Source organism: Photinus pyralis, unplaced genomic scaffold, assembly GCF_008802855.1.
Source record: "Photinus pyralis isolate 1611_PpyrPB1 unplaced genomic scaffold, Ppyr1.3 Ppyr1.4_LG10, whole genome shotgun sequence".
Lineage (NCBI taxonomy): Eukaryota > Metazoa > Arthropoda > Insecta > Coleoptera > Lampyridae > Photinus > Photinus pyralis.
Window position 1 is genome coordinate 20,366,228 of NW_022170250.1, and position 22,273 is coordinate 20,388,500.

The window sequence follows — 22,273 nt, forward strand, 5'->3', positions numbered from 1 at the left end:
ATGTTTGGGTTTAGGTTATTGAGTTTTTGGATCTTCGCTGCTTAGAGGTTTTAGGCTCTTAAGCTTTGATCTTTTGTTTTCTGGAGTCTTTGGACTATCCTTGCGCTTTTACGTCTTCCAACCGTTGACCCATCGTATATTCTTGAAATTCTTGAAAGCTTTCCTGTTTTGAGCATTTGAATCTTACATACTGGGTTTTTGAACTTTTTAGTCCTTTCGAATTTTGTGCTTCGGGTTTAGTGCGTTGGGTATTTCTATAATTCGATCTTTGAGAATTTTACTCCGCGACCTTTTGTCGTTGAGCGTTTGTGTTCTTGAATTTTTGAGTCTTCACAGTTTCAAATCTTTCTTTAAATGTATGACTTTTTGGGACATTGATCCAGCGTCTTTTGGTGTCTGAATCTTTGTGTGTGTTTTGAGCCTTTTACCTTGAGGGTCCTTGAACTACCCTTAGAGTGTTTGAGGTTTATGGTGTTTTTAAATCCTCGTGACTTTGAATCTTTGCTTACTTCAAGTTTTTAAATTTGGGCCTTTGGATTTGTGAGATGTTGAGCCTATGAGTTTTCTAGTCTTTGATTTTTTAGCTTTCAGATTTGAGTATGTGAGTCTCCGGACCCTTGAGTCCCAGAGTCCTTCTTTGACTTTTCGAGGATCTCTGTATCTTCGAGCCTTTAATTTTTTTAAACTTTGAGTCCTTACATTTTTGACCCTTCGAGGATCTTATGGATCTTGCGTTATTAGGTCTGTGAGCGTTTTATTTTTTGAGTTTTCTGGCTTTTGTGTTTTGAGACCTTGAGTATTTGAACCTTTCAATAAGCTGATAGTTTTAATTTCAAGTTTAAACCTAAGGCTTGGTTCATCAACTTTTCCTTCTTCTTCTTCTTATCCTTCTCTCTCCTTAAGTATTTCTTTATTATGACATAGTCGCATTAAGGAATTAAGGAGGTAGTGACGTCATTTTCAGGAAATTAAGGCAAATGTTTTCGTAGACAGTTTCATTTTAAGAAAATTGAGCGTAACGTTGCATTATTATTTTCCTGCCCGAACGTAAATGAGGAGTTTAATTTTGGAATACACAAAACGTCTGTCCCTACTTCCACAGTTTAAAAATACCTCACTTCGGGCAAGAATGTCGGCCAGACACTTTCCTACGTTTATTGCGGCGTTTACGTCGGCGACGCCCGCGAAAAAACAATGTCCGGCTACTACGATCCGGAGGGCCTGGAACAGCTACCTCCGAGCACCTGCAATCGCATCGTTTGCTACGCGTGGAAGACGATCACGTTTTTAATTTCGCACATCACCCTCATAACGGTCGTGGTCGCGTACTGTCTTGGAGGTGCTAAGATGTTCGAGTCCTTGGAGAAGGAACACGAGATTCAGGTAAGCTGAGGCGAAAAACTACGCAGCCTTGCTCATGGGGGGGTGCGCGCGCGTGCAGGTGAAGAACAACATCAGCATCATCCGCCAGAACATCACGAACCACATTTGGAACTTGACCAAGTATGACGTTGTTTACCTGGAAAAGGAGCTGTTCACGAATAGGACGAAGGCGTACCTTCGGGATTTCGAAGCGGCGATCTTCACCGCGATGACCAAGAACGGATGGGACGGCAATGAGAAACAGAACGAAACCCAGTGGACCTTCGAAGGTGCACTGTTTTACTCTATTATCGTGATTACGACAATTGGTAAGTGGGATTTGATTCCTCTCCTTGTAAACACCCTGTATAACAAGTGGACGTTATCGAGAATATTTTACCTTCCGTCTCCTTCTTCTTCAGCGTGTTTTTTTCCTCTTGCACGCATCCTCCCTCCATTCCTCCATCAGATCAGATCCACTTTTCTATTTCAAAATTAGGACCAATTTGTACCTTCATGGATTTTTGAATCAAAAAACGTTCTTCCATTGAAATTCGAATTTTCATTTTGAAGACAGCTCCGCCGAATCAAATGGAACCTCCGTGAAACTCGAAAAGTTTTTGTTTCGCACTTACTATTTTGTACCATCAAGAAATTTTGGACTAAAAAACGTTTTTCCATTAAAATTCGAATTTTCATATTGCAGAATGCGATTTTTGGACTTTCTTAACAATGAAAAACGCCGAATCAAATAGAACCTCCGCGAAACTCGAAAAACCTTTGTTTTGAATTTAGGAGTAATCTTCAAGAATTTTTGGATCAAAAAACGTTCTTCCATTGAAATTCGAATTTTCTTTTTGACGAATGTGATTATTGCGCTTTCTTAACAATCAAAAACTCCGAATCTAATGGAACCTCCGCGATACTCGAAAATTCTTAGTTTCGAATTTAGGGCTAATTTGTACCTTCAAGGATTTTTGGGTAAAAAAATGTTTTTTCGTTAAAATTCGATCTAAATTTTGCAGAATGCGATTTTTGGGCTTTCTTAACAATGAAAAACACCGAATCAAATGGACCTCCGCGAAACTCGAAAATTCCTTGTTTCGAATTTAAGACTAATTTGCACCTTCAAGGATTTTTTGGTCAAAAAATGATTTTTCGTTAAAATTCGATCTTAATTGTGCAAAATGCGATTTTTGAGCTTTTTTATCAATGAAAAACGCCGAATCAAATAGAACCTCTGCGAAACTCGAGAAATTTGTGTTCCCAAATGAGGACTAATTTGCACCTTGAAGAATGTTTGGATCAAAAAACGTTCTTCCATTGAAATTCGAATTTTCTGTTTGCCGAATGTGATTATTGCGCTTTCTTAACAATCAAGAACTCCGAATTTGGGTTTCTTAACAATGACAAATGCCGAATAAAATTGAAGCTCCGCGAAAATCAACAAATTTTTGTTTTAAATTTAGGGCTAACTTGTACCTTCAAGGTTTTTTGGGTCAAAAAAGTTTCCATTGACATTTATATGTTCTTTTTTCCGAATGCGATTATTGCGCTTTAACAATGAAAAACGTCGAATCACATGGAACCTTCGTGAAACTCGAAAATTCTTTGTCTCAAATTTAGGACTAATTTTCAAGGATTTGTGGGTCAATAAAGTTTCCATTGAAGTTCGAATTTTCTGTTTGGAGAATTCGATTTTTGGGATTTCGTAACAATGAAAAACGGCGAATCAAATGGAACCTCCGCGAAACTCGCAAAGTTTTTGTTTCGCACTTACGATTTTGTACCATCAAGAAATTTTGGACTAAAAAACGTTTTTCCATTAAAATTCGAATTTTCATATTGCAGAATGCGATTTTTGGGCTTTCTTAACAATGAATAACGCCGAATCAAATAGAACCTCCGCGAAACTCGAAAAACCTTTGTTTTGAATTTAGGACTAATTTGTATCTTCAAGAATTTTTGGATCAAAAAACGTTCTTCCATTGAAATTCGAATTTTCATTTTGCAGAATGCGATTTTTGAGCTTTTTTTACCAATGAAAAACGCCGAATCAAATGGACCTCTGCGAAACTCGAGAAATTTGTGTTCCCAATTGAGGACTAATTTGCACCTTGAATTTTTGGATCAAAAAACGTTCTTCCATTGAAATTCGAATTTTCATTGTGCAGAATGCGATTTTTGGGCTTTCTTAACAATGAAAAACGTCGAATCAAATGGAACCTCGACGAACTCGATTTTTTTTGTTTCGAGTTTAAGATTAATTTCTTCCGTTAAGGATTTTTGGGTCAAAAAATGTTTTTTCGTTAAAATTCGAATCTTAATTTTACCGAATGCGATTTTTGGGCTTTCTTAACAATAAAAAAACCCGAATCAAATTCAATCTCCGCAAAACTTGAAAAATTTGTGTTCCCAATTGAGGACTAATTTATACCTTGAAGAATTTTTGGATCAAAAAACGTTTTTCCTTGAAATTCGAATTTTGATTTTGCAGAATGCGAGTTGCGAGCTTTCTTAACAATGAAAAACGTTGAATCACATGGAATCTCCGCGAAACTCGAAAATTCCTTGTTTCGAATTTAGGACTAATTTGTACTTTCAAGAATTTTTGGATCAAAAAACTTTTTATCATTGAAATTAGAATTTTCGTTTTGCAGAATGCGATTTTTGGGTTTCTTAACAATGAAAAACGCCGAATAAAATGGAAGCTCCGCGAAAACCAACACATTTTTGTTTAGGATTTAGGGCTAACTTGTACCTTCAAGGTTTTTTGGGTCAAAAAAGTTTCCATTGAAATGCGTATTTTCTTTTTGCCGAATGCGATTATTGCTCTTTCTTATCAATGAAAAACGCCGAATCAAATGGAACCTCCATGAAACTCGAAAATTCTTTGTTTCAAATTTAGGACTAATTTGTACCTTCAAGGATTTTTGGGTCAAAAAACGTTTTTCCATTGAAATTCGAATTCTCATTTTACATACTGCAAGTTTTGGGTGTCCTTAACAATGAAAAACGCCGAATCAGATGGAACCTTCGTGAAACTCGAAAATTCTTTGTTTCAAATTTAGGGCTAATTTGTACCTTCAAGGATTTTTGACTCAAAAAATGTTTCCGTGGAAATTCGAATTTTTATTTTGCAGAATGCGATTTTGGGGATTTCTTAACAATGAAAAACGCCGAATCAAATCGAACCTCCGCGAAACTTGAAAATGTTTTACTTCGAATTTAGGACCAATTTGTACCTTCATGGATTTTTGAACCAAAAAACGTTCTTCCATTGAAATTCGAATTTTCATTTTGCAGAATGTGTTTTTTGGGATTTCTTAACAATGAAGAACGCCGAATCAAATGGAACCTTGGCAAAACTCGAAATTTGTTGTTTTGAATCTAGGATTAATTTCTTCCAAGGATTTTTAGGTCAAAAAATGTTTTTTCGTTAAAATTCGAATCTTAATTTTGCAGAATACGATTTTTGGGCTTTCTTAATAATGACAAACGCCGAATCAAATTAAATCTCCCCAAAACTCGAAAAATGTTGTTTTGAATTCAGGACTAATTTGTACCTTCAAGAGTTTTTGGATCAAAAAACCCATACATTTCAAAATTTTTTATTTTTATTCCAGTTTCTGTAATCCGCTAGGAAACTGTAGTCTGATTCCAGAAATTTACGATCTTTACCCATACAAAATTTCAAAATTTTTCATTTTTGTTCCAGTTTCTGTAATCCTCTAGCAAACTGTGGAGGGACCTTGGAATTTATGACATCCAAATTTTAGAATTTTTCATTTTTATTCCAGTTTCTGCTATCCTCTTGGAAATTCTAAGGTGACTCCTGGAATTTACGATTTTTACCCATACAACATTTTAGAATTTTTTATTTTTATTCCAGTCTAGGAAACTATAGGGTGGCTCCTGGATTTTACGATATTTACCTATACAACATTTCAGAATGTTTCAGAATTTTTATTCCAGTTTCTGTCATCCGCTAGGAAACTGTAATCTGATGAATCCAGAAATTTACGAACTTTACCCATACAAAATTTTAGAATTTTTTATTTTTACATTTCATGGTAACGTGCCCTTTTTCTTCGCAATTTCAACATAAATGGTAAATTAATTTTTATTTCTGTGGGAGGCTTACGTTGATTCCAGCTTTTTCAATTTGCTGTAAAAGGACTCACTCATTATTCCGTTTCCGATCTATTCCTTTTGACATTTAGGACAAGGTACCTGTTCTATTTTTTTTAGAGAAGTGTTTAATTTCAGTTTTACCATCGAATTTCTATGATTAGATGGAGTAATAAATTAAGAAAGATTCTTTCTCTCAGGTTTCGTATTCATCTCGTGCCCAACGCTGAAACGCTAGACTAATGTAGCAGACGAGCAAAGAACAACTTCAACAATTAAAGTTGCGAACTCCCTCCCGCGGGAGCGCACTTTTGGCGTTGTCTCCTTAATGGCATTCGAAAGCCTGTTGTTTCGACTTTATTTAATCAACGTTTCGTCCACTAATCCATGTCTTGAGAATGCGATCGGGTGAACATTTTTAATTGTGCGCCGTCCCTAAAATGCCCCCCGCCCTTCGGTCGAGGTGTCACGAATATTTTCCTCTCGAACGCCCTCATTTTCGCCTAACAACGAGCAAATGTCAGGGGTAACTTTATTAAGGAACTGCGAAAATAAAGTACAATAACCACATTCAGGCACGCTCACGTGTTACTCAAGTTGTAAAACCGAGCGAGTTCTGAAAGTTTCCCTCGGCTAACTCATCCTCTTCAAAGAATAATGAAACACTGCGGGGATTAAATGTTAATTCTAACGGCGAAGGTAAAGGCGAAAAGGGAAGAATAATAATAGACGCTAAGATGTACGATTTCACTTAAGGAAGTGGTTTAGCGTTAATTGCGTTATTTAAAATGGAATTGCGCGTGTTCCTACCACTATAAATAAATGCGAAATAAATTTTTGGGCAGGGGGATGCGAATGTAAGCCCCTTGGAAGTCGTTCGTGTGGAAGACCTTACAAAATTAAGCCTGCGCCTTGAATTAGTTCATTTTGGAGCTATTGAAATTAGATCTCCTTTATGTGTTTACAGCACAAACGGCTGGCGCCCCGCTTTATGGTCGGTACACTTAAAAAAATGCGCGATCAACCCTTAAAATGGTCGAGGAGGCAATCTTTAAATTGTAAAGTCTGAAGTGAAATGGATTTGCGAGGAACGAGAAGTGACGGCATTGCGTTTATTTTAGATCTGATCGCCAGATGCGAAATAAAGTTTCGAACTGCTTTGTTGAATAATTAACCCACTTTTAAAAGCTTTGCAGCAAATTCGTACCTTTACTTTTACGAAAAATGACTTTAAAAGCCTCTTATCCCCGAAATATTCAAAACCAAATAGAATCTATTTTTAAAAGGAAATTCTACCTATATATTAGGAGAACATAATGCGCTGGAAGGTGTCTACGAATAAATTATTAACTTCTGCGATTCTGATAGTTTTGTAGCCAGAGAACGTAATACGTTACAATATAATTTCATTCTGATACTATTGGTTTTAGACAAAAATTCTGTATCAGGAGACTATATATGTCTATGGATAAATTATCAATTTATGTAGTTCCTATACTACCATTTTACAAAAAACGTTATGTGTCACGACATAGGAGGTCAAAATCACGAATAATTTATTTCTGCGATTCTGATTACTATTTTTAGAGGAAGGTTCTGTATCAGGACAACATAATAGCTCAGAATCTGTCTACAGAAACAACGATATAGTTCTTATGTAGAACTTAATAAATTGTAATGGATAAATCATTAATCTCTGTGATCCTGATACTACTACATTTAAATGAAAATGTTGTATCAAGAGAATATAATAGGCGACAGGGCGACTGTGTACATGATCCGATATAAGGTGGCAAGTAGTGAATCATTAAATTCTGTTGCTTTGATACACCAGAAGAATTCTATATCAGGAGATCATAATTTTAATCAATCACTATGATCCGATATAATTTTGGGCGTAAATCAATCATTTCTGTGATCCTGACACTATTATTTTTAGAATATGATTCCGTATCAGGAACACATAACGAGTAGAAAGTGTCTACAGCTAAATTATTAATTGCAGATATTCTGATTGTACAATTGTTAGAAGAAAATCAGGAGAACATAGTAGTTTAGAAGGTATCAAACCATATATAATTAATTTCTATGCTCAGATACAGATACAAATGTTAGAAGAAAATTTTATATTAGGAGAGCATAATACGTTTCAAGGTCCAATCCGATACCGTAATCGCTTTCTATCATCCGGCATAGTTTTTTAGAGGAATATTTTCTATCAGAAGAGCATAATATGTTAGAAGGTATATGCGGATTCATGATCGGCTTCTGTGACCCTATACAATTTTTACGAGAACGTAATAGGTTAAGTGTCTAGGAATAAATTATGGATTTCTGTGATCTTGATACTACTATATTTAGAAGAAAATTCTGTATCAGCAGAACATAATAGATCAGACGGTATGTATCGATACATGAAGGTGTCTAAGAATAAATTATTGATTTCTGTGATTCTGGTTCTACAATTTTGTACCAAGAGAACGTAATGGCTTATGATCATTTACTATCATACGATATCATTTTTTGCGATAACAATTTCTATCAGGAGAACATAATAGGTTAGAAGGTGAGTATCAATTCATAATTAGCTTTTATGGTGAACTTAACAGCTTACAAGGTGTCCTTATTAATCCTTATCTAGAATTCCTGAATTAACAGAAATTTCTATTAAGAGAGGGCGATCCTGCTCTCATGCTTAAATTGTCTATCCTTTAACCGTCTCAGCACAGTTATAATTTGATTCCAGTATTTAAGGAAACACTACTTTCGCCATCAAGGGAGGATATGATAGGTTGAGAGGTGTCTACGGATAAATTATTAATTTCTGTGATTCTGGTACTGCCATTTTTAGAAGAAAATTCTGTATCAGGAGAACATCGTGGGTTAGGAAGTATCTAACTAAGTATAATTAATTTCTATGCTCCGAAATCATTTTTATATGGAGCACTATGTGTCAGGTGTCTACGGATAAATGATTAATTTGTGTAATTTTGATACTTCTATATTAGGAGAGCATGATATGTTTCAAGGACTAATTCGATACATAATTAATTTCTATGATCCTTTATAGTTTGTTTGGGAGAATGTTTTTCTATCAGGAGAAAGTGAGAAGGTAACCATGGATATATTAGGTGTTTATTTCTGTGGGCCTGATACTACTATTTCTAAAAAGAAATTCTGTAGTAGAACAACGTAATAGGTTAGTCGTTAGAGGACGCCTATCGAAATATGATCATTTATTAGTTTTTTGGTATGTCTTCTATCAGGAGAACATAATAAACGTGTAACAAATACTACTACTCCCACTCCTCTACCTCTTTCTTATCCTTCTCTACACGATGTTGCCCTTGTAGTTTGCCATTCTCTTCTATCTACTCCGTATCTCTCCCTCGTGTTTAATCAATCACTATGATCCGATATAATTTTGGGCGTAAATCAATCATTTCTGTGATCCTGACACTACTATTTTTAGAATATAATTCCGTATCAGGAACACATAACGAGTAAAAAGTGTCTACAGCTAAATTATTAATTGCAGATATTCTGATTGTACAATTTTTAGATGAAAATCAGGAGAACATAGTAGTTTAGAAGGTATCAAACCATATATAATTAATTTCTATGCTCAGAGACAATTTGTTCCGAGAACATTATAAGTTAGGAGAAAATGTTAGAAGAAAATTTTATATTAGGAGAGCATAATACGTTTCAAGGTCCAATCCGATACCGTAATCGTTTTCTATCATCCGGTATAGTTTTTTGCAGGAATATTTTCTATCAGAAGAGCATAATATGTTAGAAGGTATGTGCGGATTCATGATCGGCTTCTGTGACCCTATACAATTTTTACGAGAACGTAATAGGTTAAGTGTCTAGGGATAAATTATGGATTTCTGTGATCTTGATACTACTATATTTAGAAGAAAATTCTGTATCAGGAGAACATAATAGATCAGACGGTATGTATCGATACATGAAGGTGTCTAAGAATAAATTATTGATTTCTGTGATTCTGGTTCTACAATTTTGTACCAAGAGAACGTAATGGCTTATGATCATTTACTATCATACGATATCATTTTTTGCGATAACAATTTCTATCAGGAGAACATAATAGGTTAGAAGGTGAGTATCAATTCATAATTAGCTTTTATGGTGAACTTAACAGCTTACAAGGTGTCCTTATTAATCCTTATCTAGAATTCCTGAATTAACAGAAATTTCTATTAAGAGAGGGCGATCCTGCTCTCATGCTTAAATTGTCTATCCTTTAACCGTCTCAGCACAGTTATAATTTGATTCCAGTATTTAAGGAAACACTACTTTCGCCATCAAGGGAGGATATGATAGGTTGGGAGGTGTCTACGGATAAATTATTAATTTCTGTGATTCTGGTAGTGCCATTTTTAGAAGAAAATTCTGTATCAGGAGAACATCGTAGGTTAGAAAGTATCAAACCAGGTATAATTAATTTCTATGCTCCGAAATCATTTTTATATGGAGCACTGTGTCAGGTGTCTACGGATAAATGATTAATTTGTGTAATTTTGATACTTCTATATTAGGAGAGCATGATATGTTTCAAGGTCTAATTCGATACATACTTAATTTCTATGATCCCGTATAGTTTTTTTAGGAGAATGGTTTCTATCAGGAGAAAGTGAGAAGGTAACCATGGATATATTAGGTGTTTATTTCTGTGGGCCTGATACTACTATTTCTAAAAAGAAATTCTGTAGTAGAACAACGTAATAGGTTAGTCGTTAGAGGACGCCTATCGAAATATGATCATTTATTAGTTTTTTGGTATGTCTTCTATCAGGAGAACATAATAAACGTGTAACAAATACTACTACTCCCACTCCTCTACCTCTTTCTTATCCTTCTCTACACGATGTTGCCCTTGTAGTTTGCCATTCTCTTCTATCTACTCCGTATCTCTCCCTCGTGTTTAATCAATCACTATGATCCGATATAATTTTGGGCGTAAATCAATCATTTCTGTGATCCTGACACTACTATTTTTAGAATATAATTCCGTATCAGGAATACATAACGAGTAGAAAGTGTCTACAGCTAAATTATTAATTGCAGATATTCTGATTGTACAATTTTTAGATGAAAATCAGGAGAACATAGTAGTTTAGAAGGTATCAAACCATATATAATTAATTTCTATGCTCAGAGACAATTTGTTCCGAGAACATTATAAGTTAGGACAAAATGTTAGAAGAAAATGTTATATTAGGAGAGCATAATACGTTTCAAGGTCCAATCCGATACCGTAATCGCTTTCTATCATCCGGTATAGTTTTTTGGAGGAATATCTTCTATCAGAAGAGCATAATATGTTAGAAGGTATATGCGGATTCATGATCGGCTTCTGTGACCCTATACAATTTTTACGAGAACGTAATAGGTTAAGTGTCTAGGGATAAATTATGGATTTCTGTGATCTTGATACTACTATATTTAGAAGAAAATTCTGTATCAGGAGAACATAATAGATCAGACGGTACGTATCGATACATGAAGGCTTCTAAGAATAAATTATTGATTTCTGTGATTCTGATTCTACAATTTTGTACCAAGAGAACGTAACGGCGCATGATCATTTACTATCATCCGATATCATTTTTTGCGATAACAATTTCTATAAGGAGAACATAATAGGTTAGAAGGTGACTATCAGTTTATAATTAGCTTTTATGGTGAACTTAATAGCTTACAAGGTGTCCTTATTAATCCTTATCTAGAATTCCGGAATTAACAGAAATTTCTATTAAGAGAGGGCGATCCTGCTCTCATGCTTAAACTTGTCTATCCTTTAACCGTCGCAGCACAGTTATAATTTGATTCCAGTATTTAAGGAAACACTACTTTCGCCATCAAGGGAGGATATGATAGGTTGGGAGGTGTCTACGGATAAATTATTAATTTCTGTGATTCTGGTACTGCCATTTTTAGAAGAAAATTCTGTATCAGGACAACATCGTGGGTTAGAAAGTATCTAACCAAGTATAATTAATTTCTATGCTCCGAAATCATTTTTATATGGAGCACTGTGTCAGGTGTCTACGGATAAATGATTAATTTGTGTAATTTTGATACTTCTATATTAGGAGAGCATGATTTGTTTCAAGGTCTAATTCGATACATAATTAATTTCTATGATCCTGTATAGTTTGTTTGGGAGAATGTTTTTCTATCAGGAGAAAGTGAGAAGGTATCCACGAAGATATTAGGTATTTATTTCTGTGGGCCTGATACTACTATTTCTAAAAAGAAATTCTGTAGTAGAACAACGTACTAGGTTAGCCGTTAGAGGACGCCTATCGAAATATGATCATTTATTAGTTTTTTGATATGTTTTCTATCAGGAGAACATAATAAACGTGTTACAAATATAGCAATCGAGCTCCTGGGGGGTCACTAAATATTTGATCAGTTCTTCCTTGGATGGTGATAAACAAAATACTGAAAACAGAATTGGAAAATTCAAAACCGTTCGGCAGTTATCCACAGACGGACGGGCAGAAAGTTCAAGATCATGAACTCGCTAGGAGCTCGTTAATTAAGGTGTCTACGGGTAAATGATATATTTTTGTGATCTTGATACTCCTATTTTTAGAAAGAAATTCTTTATCAGGAGAACAGATATTAGGTTAAAATGTATGCATCGATACATGATCAACTTTAGAACTTTTTTAAAGATAAATGATTGACTTTTGTGATTATGATATGACCATTTTTAAAAGAACATTTTGTACCATGTGTCTATTGGTAATGAAGTTACGAATTTATGTGATTCTGATAGGACTATTTTTCGAAAAGAAAATTTTGTAGATATTAGGAGCACGTAAGAGGTTAGAAGGTATGATTGTTACTACCGTATTTAGATGAAAATTCTGTATCAGGAGAACATGTTTAGAAGGTGTCTACGATGATGCTGATGCTACTATATGTAGAAGAAAATATTGTATCAGGAGAACATAAGGTTAGAATGTGGGCTTATATAATGTACCCTTAGCTCTCTTTGTAGTTATCCTTCTTGGATCATTTGATCATTAGGAGCTTCTTCATTTTTGTTTTACCTTTGCTCTTTCTTTCCCATCACTTACTCATAATCTTCCTAGGTCTACTGCTACCTTTACTACTTCCACTCTTCTACCTGTTTCTTGTCCTGCTCTACACGATGTTGCCCTTGTAGTTTGCCATTCTCTTCTATCTACCCCGTATCGCTTCATTGTGTTTTCTGTCCACTTACTCTCTTCTGCCTTTTTCTTTCTGCTTCAACGCCCCATTCTATTCCTGCTACTCCGCCGTCTGCTTGTTTTAAAAAATTAACCATCCCCAATGTATACTACTATTTGTCTACTCTCTCTTTCTACTTGCCCTACACCTTATCTTTCTTCACCGCAACTTCCTCTTCATCGTCTTTTTCTTTTTTCTATTCTCCTTCTCTCTTTTGCCCCACTTCATTACATCACTGAGTGTTTGTAGAATCTAAAAATTCCAATACGACCAAACAGTGCCTAGACGAGGATAGTTAGATAGCCTTTTGAGGCGAAACCACTGCCGATGGGGCCCAGAATCTTCCGCGTTCTCTGATTATTTCTCTGCCCCTCCACTTTTATCGATATCTTCCTTCTTTTTTCACTTCCTTTTCCACCCGTTTAGATGTTAGATTGATGCAGTCCTCCATATACTTCTGCCTCTCTTCTTTTCTTTATGGTTGATGCTTACAACTATTTTCGATATTATTTGGCCTTTTCTCCTTTCATACTCCTCGCGGACCACGTTTACTTCCTTCGTTTTCTCATCCGCCCTTATTTATCATTGTCTTCTCTGCAGTGCCCGGGTTCCCTTCTATTCTTGAAGCTGCCTGAGGGCCAGGCGGGATTTTTCATATTCCCGATTTGCGAACGATACTTAGAGGAAACGTGAAGAACACATGAATGAGGCATAAGGAAGGAGTGAGGCAGATGTAGGGGCGACAGAGATGTAAAAGTGGCGGAGGAAACCTTGATTGAAATTGGAAATACATGGCGAATAAGAGGGAGGGGGTGCGGGGGGGGGGGATGATTGGCACTGTACATGAGAGGTGCGAGAAGAACGCTTGTAGGAGACGTGAAAGTGACGTGACGGAGAAGCGAAAGTGACGCAAAAGAGAAAGGGAGAGTGCACAAGGAAGGTGTGAAGCAAGTGGAAAGGAGAGGGGGTATAAATACAAGTCATAGGAATAGTGTCGCCACGGAAGGGTTGAAACAGGTCTTTGAAATTGGTTTCTCAGGTCGATGGGTGGAATCGTGGAGACGACCAATCACGTTGGGTTCTTATGCAACATGTAATACAATGAAACCGATTAACCTCATTATTACAAACTAAAACATTTATTTAATAAACAAAGCAATTAAATTAACAATTAAGAAACGTGATGGAATTACGTTTAATGACTACAATGTAGGTAACTCAATGCGTGGAAAATCCACCGACGGCAATCATCTAAATATCTTTGGTATTCTTGGTGGCAATTTGTCTTCCGTAAGGGCCACCGTTATTGAATGGTCCATCGTAAGGCCCTAAAAGTGGTAATGCTATCACATCAGGAAGAAATAGTAGTAGACTCACGAGGTGGTCTCCCGATAATGCCTGTGGGTCCACCAGGTCCAACTAACACGCCAGCGCCACCGCCGCCTCCGAAGCTGTTCGGCCCTTGGTAGGGTGGACGCGGCCTGTCGGGATAATCGAAGGGCCCTCCGGGTCCCACTAAAACTCCATTTTCCGGCGAATGGATCGGCGTACTCGGCAACGGGCCACCGAGGACTCCGTCTTTGTTACTGTTATAGCAGCAGTACTGCTTCCCCACGTCGCATTGTCCCTGAAATCCCACTTGAGTAATTCGCGCCGATTTTAGGGGTTAAACTGACGTAGGCAATTCCCGGACTGTTGCAATTGAACCTCACGGCGCACTTGCACTTGTCGTAATGCTTGAAGGGCGGCTCTCGCACCCACGACGGTATCGGCCCGGTCAGTATCCCCGGCCCGCTTCCCGGCCGCGGAGGGTAGTAATCCCCAGGTCTTGAAATCGAACAATTTTTTTCTCCGCATTAAAATTCTCGTCGCGCACTCACCGTTCGTTTGCGACAAATCCGTGACCCGGCCGACTTTGAAAGGGCCTATCGGGAAATCCGGCTCCTTGATGATGTATTCCTGCGGGTCTATTAGGAAGACGATCAAAATCGTGAGATCCGGGACCATCTTCCACAACCGAATATCGCGCACTAAAAAGAAAAACACTTAGTGCACCCCTTCTTTTTCACAGCGCGAAACGTACCTTGCATCGTTCTTTTTCCACACCCACTTCTCGTCGTCTTCGCCCCGAGACACGTGCAGAAGGCAAATAATCGCCGCTGTAAAAATGAATTATGCAATCCCGCACGACCTACACTTTTCAAATTATTGAATAATAAATTCTTTAATCTCCGCTAATAAAATATAGCGATTTCGGTCACGTCTCTTCGGCATCATCTGCAGCGGCAGAGGGCGCACGGTGCGAGAGGGATTTCAAGCGGGGGGCCCGCCACCCTTAATAAAAGTTTATCGACTTACCGATCTTCGTCAACATTTCCAGATGTTAATAACAATCAACGCGAGTTACATAACACTTACAGAACGGGGATTTCTTGGCGTTTATATAAGCTCATTGACGAAGAGTGGATGGAGGTGGGCGGCGCTTCGGCATTTTTTAATAAACCATATCGATTGCGTAAAAAGACCTCTCTAATTAGCCAACGAGCGAGTGAGAGACGGACGGAGGTTGATTTTAATTAAAAACTTCTCTAACAATCTCATAGGCTTGTGAAAGTGATAGTCGTGCGGTACCGAAAATGTAGATCACCAGTCATTTGCATTTTTGCAATTCGCGTGGGATCGATTCGTACAGGTGTAATTTTGTATCCATTTCCAGCGGTAATTGCGTTCGGCCGTTCGAGGGTTTAGATCTCAGCGGTGAGACTTCGGAACTGGCACCGTGAAGGGAATCGGAAGTCCAGTTTTTAATTCGAGCTTCAAGTTTTTTTCAAAATCAAACGTGATCAGCATATTCCACGAAGCTTCAAATTCGAACTTTCATTTTTAGTATCAATGTCAAGTTTCAAGTTCAAGGTTTAACTTCAATCTTCAATTTTCAGCTTCAAAATAAAACTGCTTGATCTGCACATTTCCTAACGCTTCAAACTTTAACTTCAAGTTCTTGCTAGCTCAAATTTCACTTCACTTCAAAATTCCTGATTTGTATTATACTTTGAAGCTTCAAATTCGAGCCTCAATTTCGGTATTCCATAACCCCCGATACCACTTTTCTACAAAACATTTAGGCTTCAGGACTCTCATGACAGTTACTGCGGAAGGATTATGAAATTCTTTTCTCCGTACCGTAGAAAGCTTAGAACGGGGGGGTCTGGGGGATATGGAATACCACTCAGCAAACGAATAAGTCGATGTATATTTCCGAAAAATAATGCTAAAACCCCTATACCTTTATTGTGGTATTCCGGAAATAGCAATTAAAGTGTAGTCTACTGGGGGGTATTCCATACCCCCCAGACCCCCCGGTACCACATTTCTACAAACCATTTAGGCTTCAGGATTCTCATGACAGTTACTGCGGAAGGATTATGAAATTCTTTTCTCAGTACCGTAGAAAGCTTAGAACAGGGGGGCCTGGGGGGTATGGAATACCCGTCAGCAAACGAATAAGTCGATGTATATTTCCGAAAAATAATGCTAAAACCCCAATGCCTTTATTGTGGTATTCCGGAAATAGCAATTAAAGTGTAGTCTACTGGGGGGTATTCCATACCCCCCAGACCCTCTGGTACCACTTTTATACAAACCGTTTAGGCTTCAGGACTCTCATGACAGTTACGAGGAGGGATTATGAAATTCTTTTCTCCGTACTGCAGTAAGTGTAGAACCGGGGGGGGGGGGGGGTCTGGGGGGGTATGGAATACCACTCAGCAAACGAATAAGTCGATGTATATTTCCGAAAAATAATGCTAAAACCCCTATACCTTTATTGTGGTATTCCGGAAATAGCAATTAAAGTGTAGTCTACTGGGGGGTATTCCATACCCCCCAGACCCCCCGGTACCACATTTCTACAAACCATTTAGGCTTCAGGATTCTCATGACAGTTACTGCGGAAGGATTATGAAATTCTTTTCTCAGTACCGTAGAAAGCTTAGAACCGGGGGGCCTGGGGGGTATGGAATACCCGTCAGCAAACGAATAAGTCGATGTATATTTCCGAAAAATAATGCTAAAACCCCAATGCCTTTATTGTGGTATTCCGGAAATAGCAATTAAAGTGTAGTCTACTGGGGGGTATTCTATACCCCCCAGACCCCCCGGTACCACTTTTCTACAAACCATTTAGGCTTCAGGACTCTCATGACAGTTACGAGGAAGGATTATGAAATTCTTTTCTCAGTACCGTAGAAAGCTTAGAACAGGGGGGTCTGGGGGGTATGGAATACCCCTCACCAAACGAATAAGTCGATGTATATTTCCGAAAAATAATGCTAAAACCCCAATGCCTGATCCTAGAGTACTAGATTTCGCTTGTATTGTGGTCCCCTAATACAACATTTTACTGTAATTTTCTCCATATCAGGTTCACAGAAAAAAACAAAGTGTACAATTTTCCAGCAAATGTCTGCTTCAGTACAGACGTATTAGGACAACAGAAGCGTGCGTCTCATGTATTCCTGCTACAATCTTTTTAACGTAAGCAATGTACCAGGATTACAAAAACCTGCGAAGGCGTAAGATTTCTTTGGAGACGCATTCTTCCACTATTTTCTCTTAATAAAGGTGTTAGTTTAATTACCCACGTACCAGGGTCACAGGCGAGAAGGGATGTCTGGCGTGTTCATACAGACGTCTTCGTAGGTAATGTGCATTTCACATGTAGTTTTCAAAATTTTTATAGGCCTCCTGATCTGAATTGTTGAATCGGGACAACAGAGACGTAGGGTGATGCAAACACCTTCGTATGTATTGTGGTTCCTTGATCATTTTTTTCTATACTGCCGATGTGTCAAAATCATTGCAAGTGACCATTATGCTCTCCTGATGCAGAGGTGTATCAGGATCACAGAAGCGCTGGAAATGTAAGCTTTACTAGTAGGATGTTTCCTCCTACAAATCCCTCTTTCAATAATAGAGTATCAGGAACCCAGAAACGTAGGAAAGTGCCCTCCTGATGTAAATGATTGACATCTTCTTTATCCTGTTACAAATTTTCGTAGGGCAAAATAGGAATGAAGGTTTAACAGTTTTAAAGGTGTATCAGAATCACAGATGCATAGTAAAATCAATGTCAGGAGCTCAGAAACGCGTGAAAGTGTAAGGTATGCCTGCAGAAACACGGACACCTTCGCATGTATCATGGTCCCCTGATACAAATTTATTTAAAAACCGTTGTCTCAGGTTTGCAGGTATGCGGGGTGGTTTAAAACCTTTTAATATCGACTTATGATCTTTTAATACAATGTTTAATAATCAGCTATCAGGATCACAGGCAAGTGCACTATAATTTAATCTAAAATTTTAAGAGATTTATAAATGGTAGCATGTTTGGAATTTCTGATCGAAGATTAATTAGCATTAGTTAGAGAAGGAAAGTGCATCGGACGTGGTCGGCGCGACCTGCTCGCTGAGACATTGGCCTAAAAACCTTCGACATTTCGTTATTAGATGCCATATAATTGCAGTTCGCGTTTTTTACGTCCACGTTTGTCATTCTTCAGGACAAGGTAACGACCTCAGGAATTCCCGAAGTGCAGTACAAAGAAAGATCGTAATCATCCACGTCCGTCCGTCCAGTATAATTTCGACTAATTAGAAACAGCAATGACCGTGACTGAGTTGAATTGGTAATTGCCGAATGATTTGTAGGGTATGGCCACATCGCGCCCAAGACGGACTGGGGGAAAGTCGCGACGATATTCTACGCCATTTTGGGCATACCTCTTATGCTTTTGTGCCTGTCGAACGTTGGCGATATCTTGGCGACCTCGTTTCGGTTTCTCTACTGGAAGATTTGCTGTTACGTGTGCACCAAGAGGCCGCGACGAAGACGTAACCGTCGCCATACGTCGAGGAGTAGAGAGTAAGTTATCCTTCTCATTAAAATTGACTTCATTGGTAATTTTAGCACCAGATTCGGCCGGTCGCGGACTGCTTCCTTCAGAAGATCCGTGCGAAACTCCACGCGTTCGGCTGACAGCGGTTTTGGCTTCTCGGAGACCGTTCCGTCTTCCTACTCGGACCCGGATTTGAGGTATGAGCTTATTGTACTTGCCGTTGACCATCTTTTAGTAGGTACCATGATGAACACCCTCGCTCACATGCACGCGGGCTTAGCGTGCCCCCACGGATTCGGTCACCGAGCAAGCATCCCCAGGTGGCTGAGAGCAAACGGCCTTCCAAGTACCAACGTGCCAGTTCCCTGGACCGCAAGCGCGCCCCAAGGCAGCTGGAAGCCAGCCTAGAGCCCTTCATCTTGGCAAACGCCCCAGTGCTCTGCAACAGATACGTCATCGACCTGGAGGAGCCCAAGATTTCAGCGTCATGCAGCAGAAGAAGCAGGAACCTCCAGAGGCAAACGCCTCCGATTCAAGGCAGGCGTACCGCCTCCACCCCCAGGTCTCGCTATTTAGAACCCCCGATTACAAACCGCGAACCCTCCCCGGAATCGCTCGACTCCATTAAATTCAGCAGCCGTCGTAGACGCCGTAAGTCTAACACAACTTAAACTCCCGAACTAACCGCGCTCGTTTCAGCTCCGTACAGCCCCAGCCCCAAGATAATGTCACCGCTCGGTTTCGGGACCCGTCAGCGCTACACCGACGAAATGGAATCCGACCAGGACTACCCGGACGACGACTACTACGACATGGGCCTCATACGCACGAAGCCGGTCCCGATCTGGCTCTGCGTCCTCCTCGTGCTCAGCTACATAATCGCCGGCATGTTCCTCTTTCACTACTGGGAGGGCTGGGATCACCTGGACGCCGCCTATTTCTGCTTCATCACGCTGACGACGATCGGTTTCGGCGACTTCGTGCCGTCGAGCAACAAGACCACGAACAACGAGGCCAAGGTCAGCATCGCGTTCTGCTCGTTGTACCTGCTGTTCGGGATCTCCCTGCTCGCGATGAGCTTTAATCTCGTGCAGGAGGAGGTGCTGGCGCACGTGCGGCGCATTGCCAAAACGCTGGGGATTATTAAAAAGGAGACGCGCGAGGAGGAAGTGGAGTGATTGTGTTGCCAATGTTTTGTAATAAAATTCTCTGTTATTGATGCATCCTTTACTTAAACTCTATCTACCCCACTCCCCTTTCATTTACGATCACGTGGGCTTCTTCACCAGTTTCTCTAGTCTTTGACTACCAGGAGAACATGCTGAAAAAGGAGGTCTTCTGCCATGACCTCCAGAAATATTTCGACATCTTGCTTTAGCTCAACGTTTTCCAAATCTGGTATCAGGTGTAGGCGTTTCTGCTCGTAATCCACGAGGTATTTATTAAGAAAGTTCTTGTCTGGCTACCAGGAGAATATGATGGGCAAGGAGGTTTTTCTCCTCAGCCCACAGAAATATTTCCGCGTCTAGTATGAGGAGGATATGAGGACACGTTTCTGCTTCTTCGATGTTCAATGGGTCGGAAGGTCAGTATTAAATCTACTTCTAGGGCACACCATGATTGCAGTGACACTTAGCGCTGGTGTCATCGCCATCAGCACTTGCTTCATTGGGTCGACTGTATCCAATTTCCATCTGGGAGGGTTCGCTTTATTCTTCGTCGCCAATTAAAGGCTTTTATAACCTTTTCAAGGTTCTTGGAGGCTTTTGGAAACGTTTGGAAGACGTTTTCAGGGCCAGATAACATGTACCACGCAACAAGCGATCGATTAAAGAAAAAGTTTTAATTATCTTAAGTTAAATAAACTTTATTATCCGGGCATAATTGCGCTTTTCATACTTCTTCGTAAACCTGAAAACACGCCTCGGCTTAACTCGACTTAATATTAACTATTAACACGACATAAATACTCTTTAGCGTTATTCTACACAACTTTACACTTAAACAAGGTAGATTGTTTTTTCAAATACGCCTAAATGCGGCAATACCAAAACAAACGGCTGCGTTTCAAACGTCAAGCTATCGATCAAATTGTTCAAAGTCCAAATCAGTCAACTTCTATTCCCCGGTTTTCAAAGTTCAAAGGTTGCCGACCGATCAAAGTCCATTGCCCACTGTTCTAAGTCTAAACGTTGTCGTCAAGGCCCATTCTCAGCTTTGGATGATTTCCTGAGGTTCCTTCTTTGGAATCATTGGCTGCATTTGCTTGGGCCCAGAGGGCTTGGCCTTCAAGCTGAGGAATATTTACTACGCACAGAGCGAATTGAAGAATTTTAAAGCGATAAAATTAAAACTAAAACTACGCAATTACAAAGAATTCTAAAAGGAAAAGCAAATGCTGAAATACACATTCAAATGAAACGATCACATTCTGTATTTATTCGTGTAAACTTACCAGATTTACTTTACACTGAAATATTCTTATATACAGGACGTTCGAAAATTTTTAGGTATTTAGGCCGAAATAACGCCCAAATGAAGTTGTTTACCCAACACTACATATGGCTGATGATCATTATCATCTTATGGTCGTAAATAGGGGGTCAGCTCATTAATTATGCAATTTAAATATTCCCACAAAACAATTATTTTGACATTATTATAGAAACGCTGATTGGGTACAGTGTAAACATAAAGAAAAACATAACAAGGCATTGCTAAAATGTCTCTGAGTACTCTCCCGAAATGCTTTAAATACAACTTTGCAAAGGATATTAAAAAAAAGCTTTCAATATGTATAATTTATTGGATCAACTATCAAAGAGCGAAACTACGTGGATAAAAAGAAATTACCAAGTAACTAAATTCGACGACGTTGTATAAAGGTCGCGTTCCTTACAAAAAATCCTTTCCCAGGCGAACGTTCAATCTTTGAGGGAACGAGCGCGTCGTAAAAGCACAATGATCTCAAATTACTCAAAGCGAATTGATGTACGGTTTTTTGGCGACATGTAAACATCACTGTTGATGCCCTCTTTTAGCGCGTAAAATTTCCCGAGAACCCATAAAACTGCGGTCTTGACTTTTTTCGCGATGTCCCTTTAAAGTAACCTTCTGGAGGTGGATTTCATTAATATCTGCCAGTGAAAAGTGACTGCGGTTGCATAAAGCTATTGATGTTCGTGTCATGTACAGGTGATGTAGCTGTTATGTAACTTTGTGCTTTTCTTTCATTTGTATTGTTACCGTCGTCACCTGAACTCAGTTTTCGATTACGTATGTTAGTTTCATTTGGTCCGAGGTTCGATCAATACTCGCACGGTTTGCCTTATTCTCGACATGAGACGAAGGTGGTGCAAATAAATCAGATTAACTGAGCCGCTAGTCGATTTTGCAGAAGTTATCAATTAATCCATTTGTTGCTTTAGACACACTCGTTTTCCTTCGAAGCTAATTCAAGACCACAAAGTTGCTGGGTTCTGCAAAATATATTGACAACTTATCTAATATGTTTTATCTTATAAATTAAACGGTGCTTTCTCTTGTGCCTTGAATATACATTTATATAGTTTAATAAATTTTGCAGAAACTCAAAGTTTAGATATGTAACCTGTTGATTTATTATGGTT

The 22,273-nt window shown here is 38.8% G+C and overlaps 2 protein-coding genes across 3 annotated transcripts; one reads left to right on the forward strand and one right to left on the reverse strand.

Moving 5' to 3' along the window:
- Window positions 1-1,108: 1,108 nt before the first annotated feature.
- LOC116161893 lies at window positions 1,109-19,867 on the forward strand. 2 transcript variants are annotated; one of them, XM_031475375.1, is made up of 6 exons: window positions 1,109-1,383; window positions 1,442-1,691; window positions 18,457-18,670; window positions 18,716-18,841; window positions 18,880-19,295; window positions 19,344-19,867. In XM_031475375.1, the coding sequence occupies exons 1-6, from the start codon at window positions 1,195-1,197 to the stop codon at window positions 19,820-19,822; spliced, it is 1,674 nt and encodes a 557-aa protein (XP_031331235.1). In that variant the 5' UTR covers window positions 1,109-1,194; the 3' UTR covers window positions 19,823-19,867. The 2 variants fall into 2 exon arrangements, with proteins under 2 accessions (XP_031331235.1, XP_031331236.1); XM_031475376.1 differs by having other exon boundaries at window positions 18,883-19,295.
- Window positions 13,854-15,210, reverse strand: LOC116161894. The gene is made up of 6 exons (XM_031475377.1): window positions 15,106-15,210; window positions 14,831-14,906; window positions 14,628-14,777; window positions 14,424-14,574; window positions 14,125-14,374; window positions 13,854-14,075 (listed from the first exon to the last, which is right to left on the reverse strand). Exons 1-6 carry the CDS (start codon window positions 15,119-15,121, stop codon window positions 13,999-14,001), a joined length of 720 nt encoding a protein of 239 aa, XP_031331237.1. The 5' UTR covers window positions 15,122-15,210; the 3' UTR covers window positions 13,854-13,998.
- Window positions 19,868-22,273: the final 2,406 nt, after the last annotated feature.

Bases quoted from the DNA above. Each gene is read 5' to 3' on its own strand.
- LOC116161894 (XM_031475377.1), bottom strand. The intron at 14,778-14,830 runs GTACGTTTCGCG...TTTTCTTTTTAG, and splicing joins TGGAAAAAGAACGATGCAAG to TGCGCGATATTCGGTTGTGG. The intron at 14,575-14,627 runs GTGAGTGCGCGA...TTCGATTTCAAG, and splicing joins GGATTTGTCGCAAACGAACG to ACCTGGGGATTACTACCCTC.
- LOC116161893 (XM_031475375.1), top strand. From the start codon at position 1,195: ATGTCCGGCTACTACGATCCGGAGGGCCTGGAACAGCTACCTCCGAGC. The intron at 1,384-1,441 runs GTAAGCTGAGGC...GCGCGCGTGCAG, and splicing joins AGAAGGAACACGAGATTCAG to GTGAAGAACAACATCAGCAT. The intron at 18,671-18,715 runs GTAAGTTATCCT...TGGTAATTTTAG, and splicing joins CATACGTCGAGGAGTAGAGA to CACCAGATTCGGCCGGTCGC.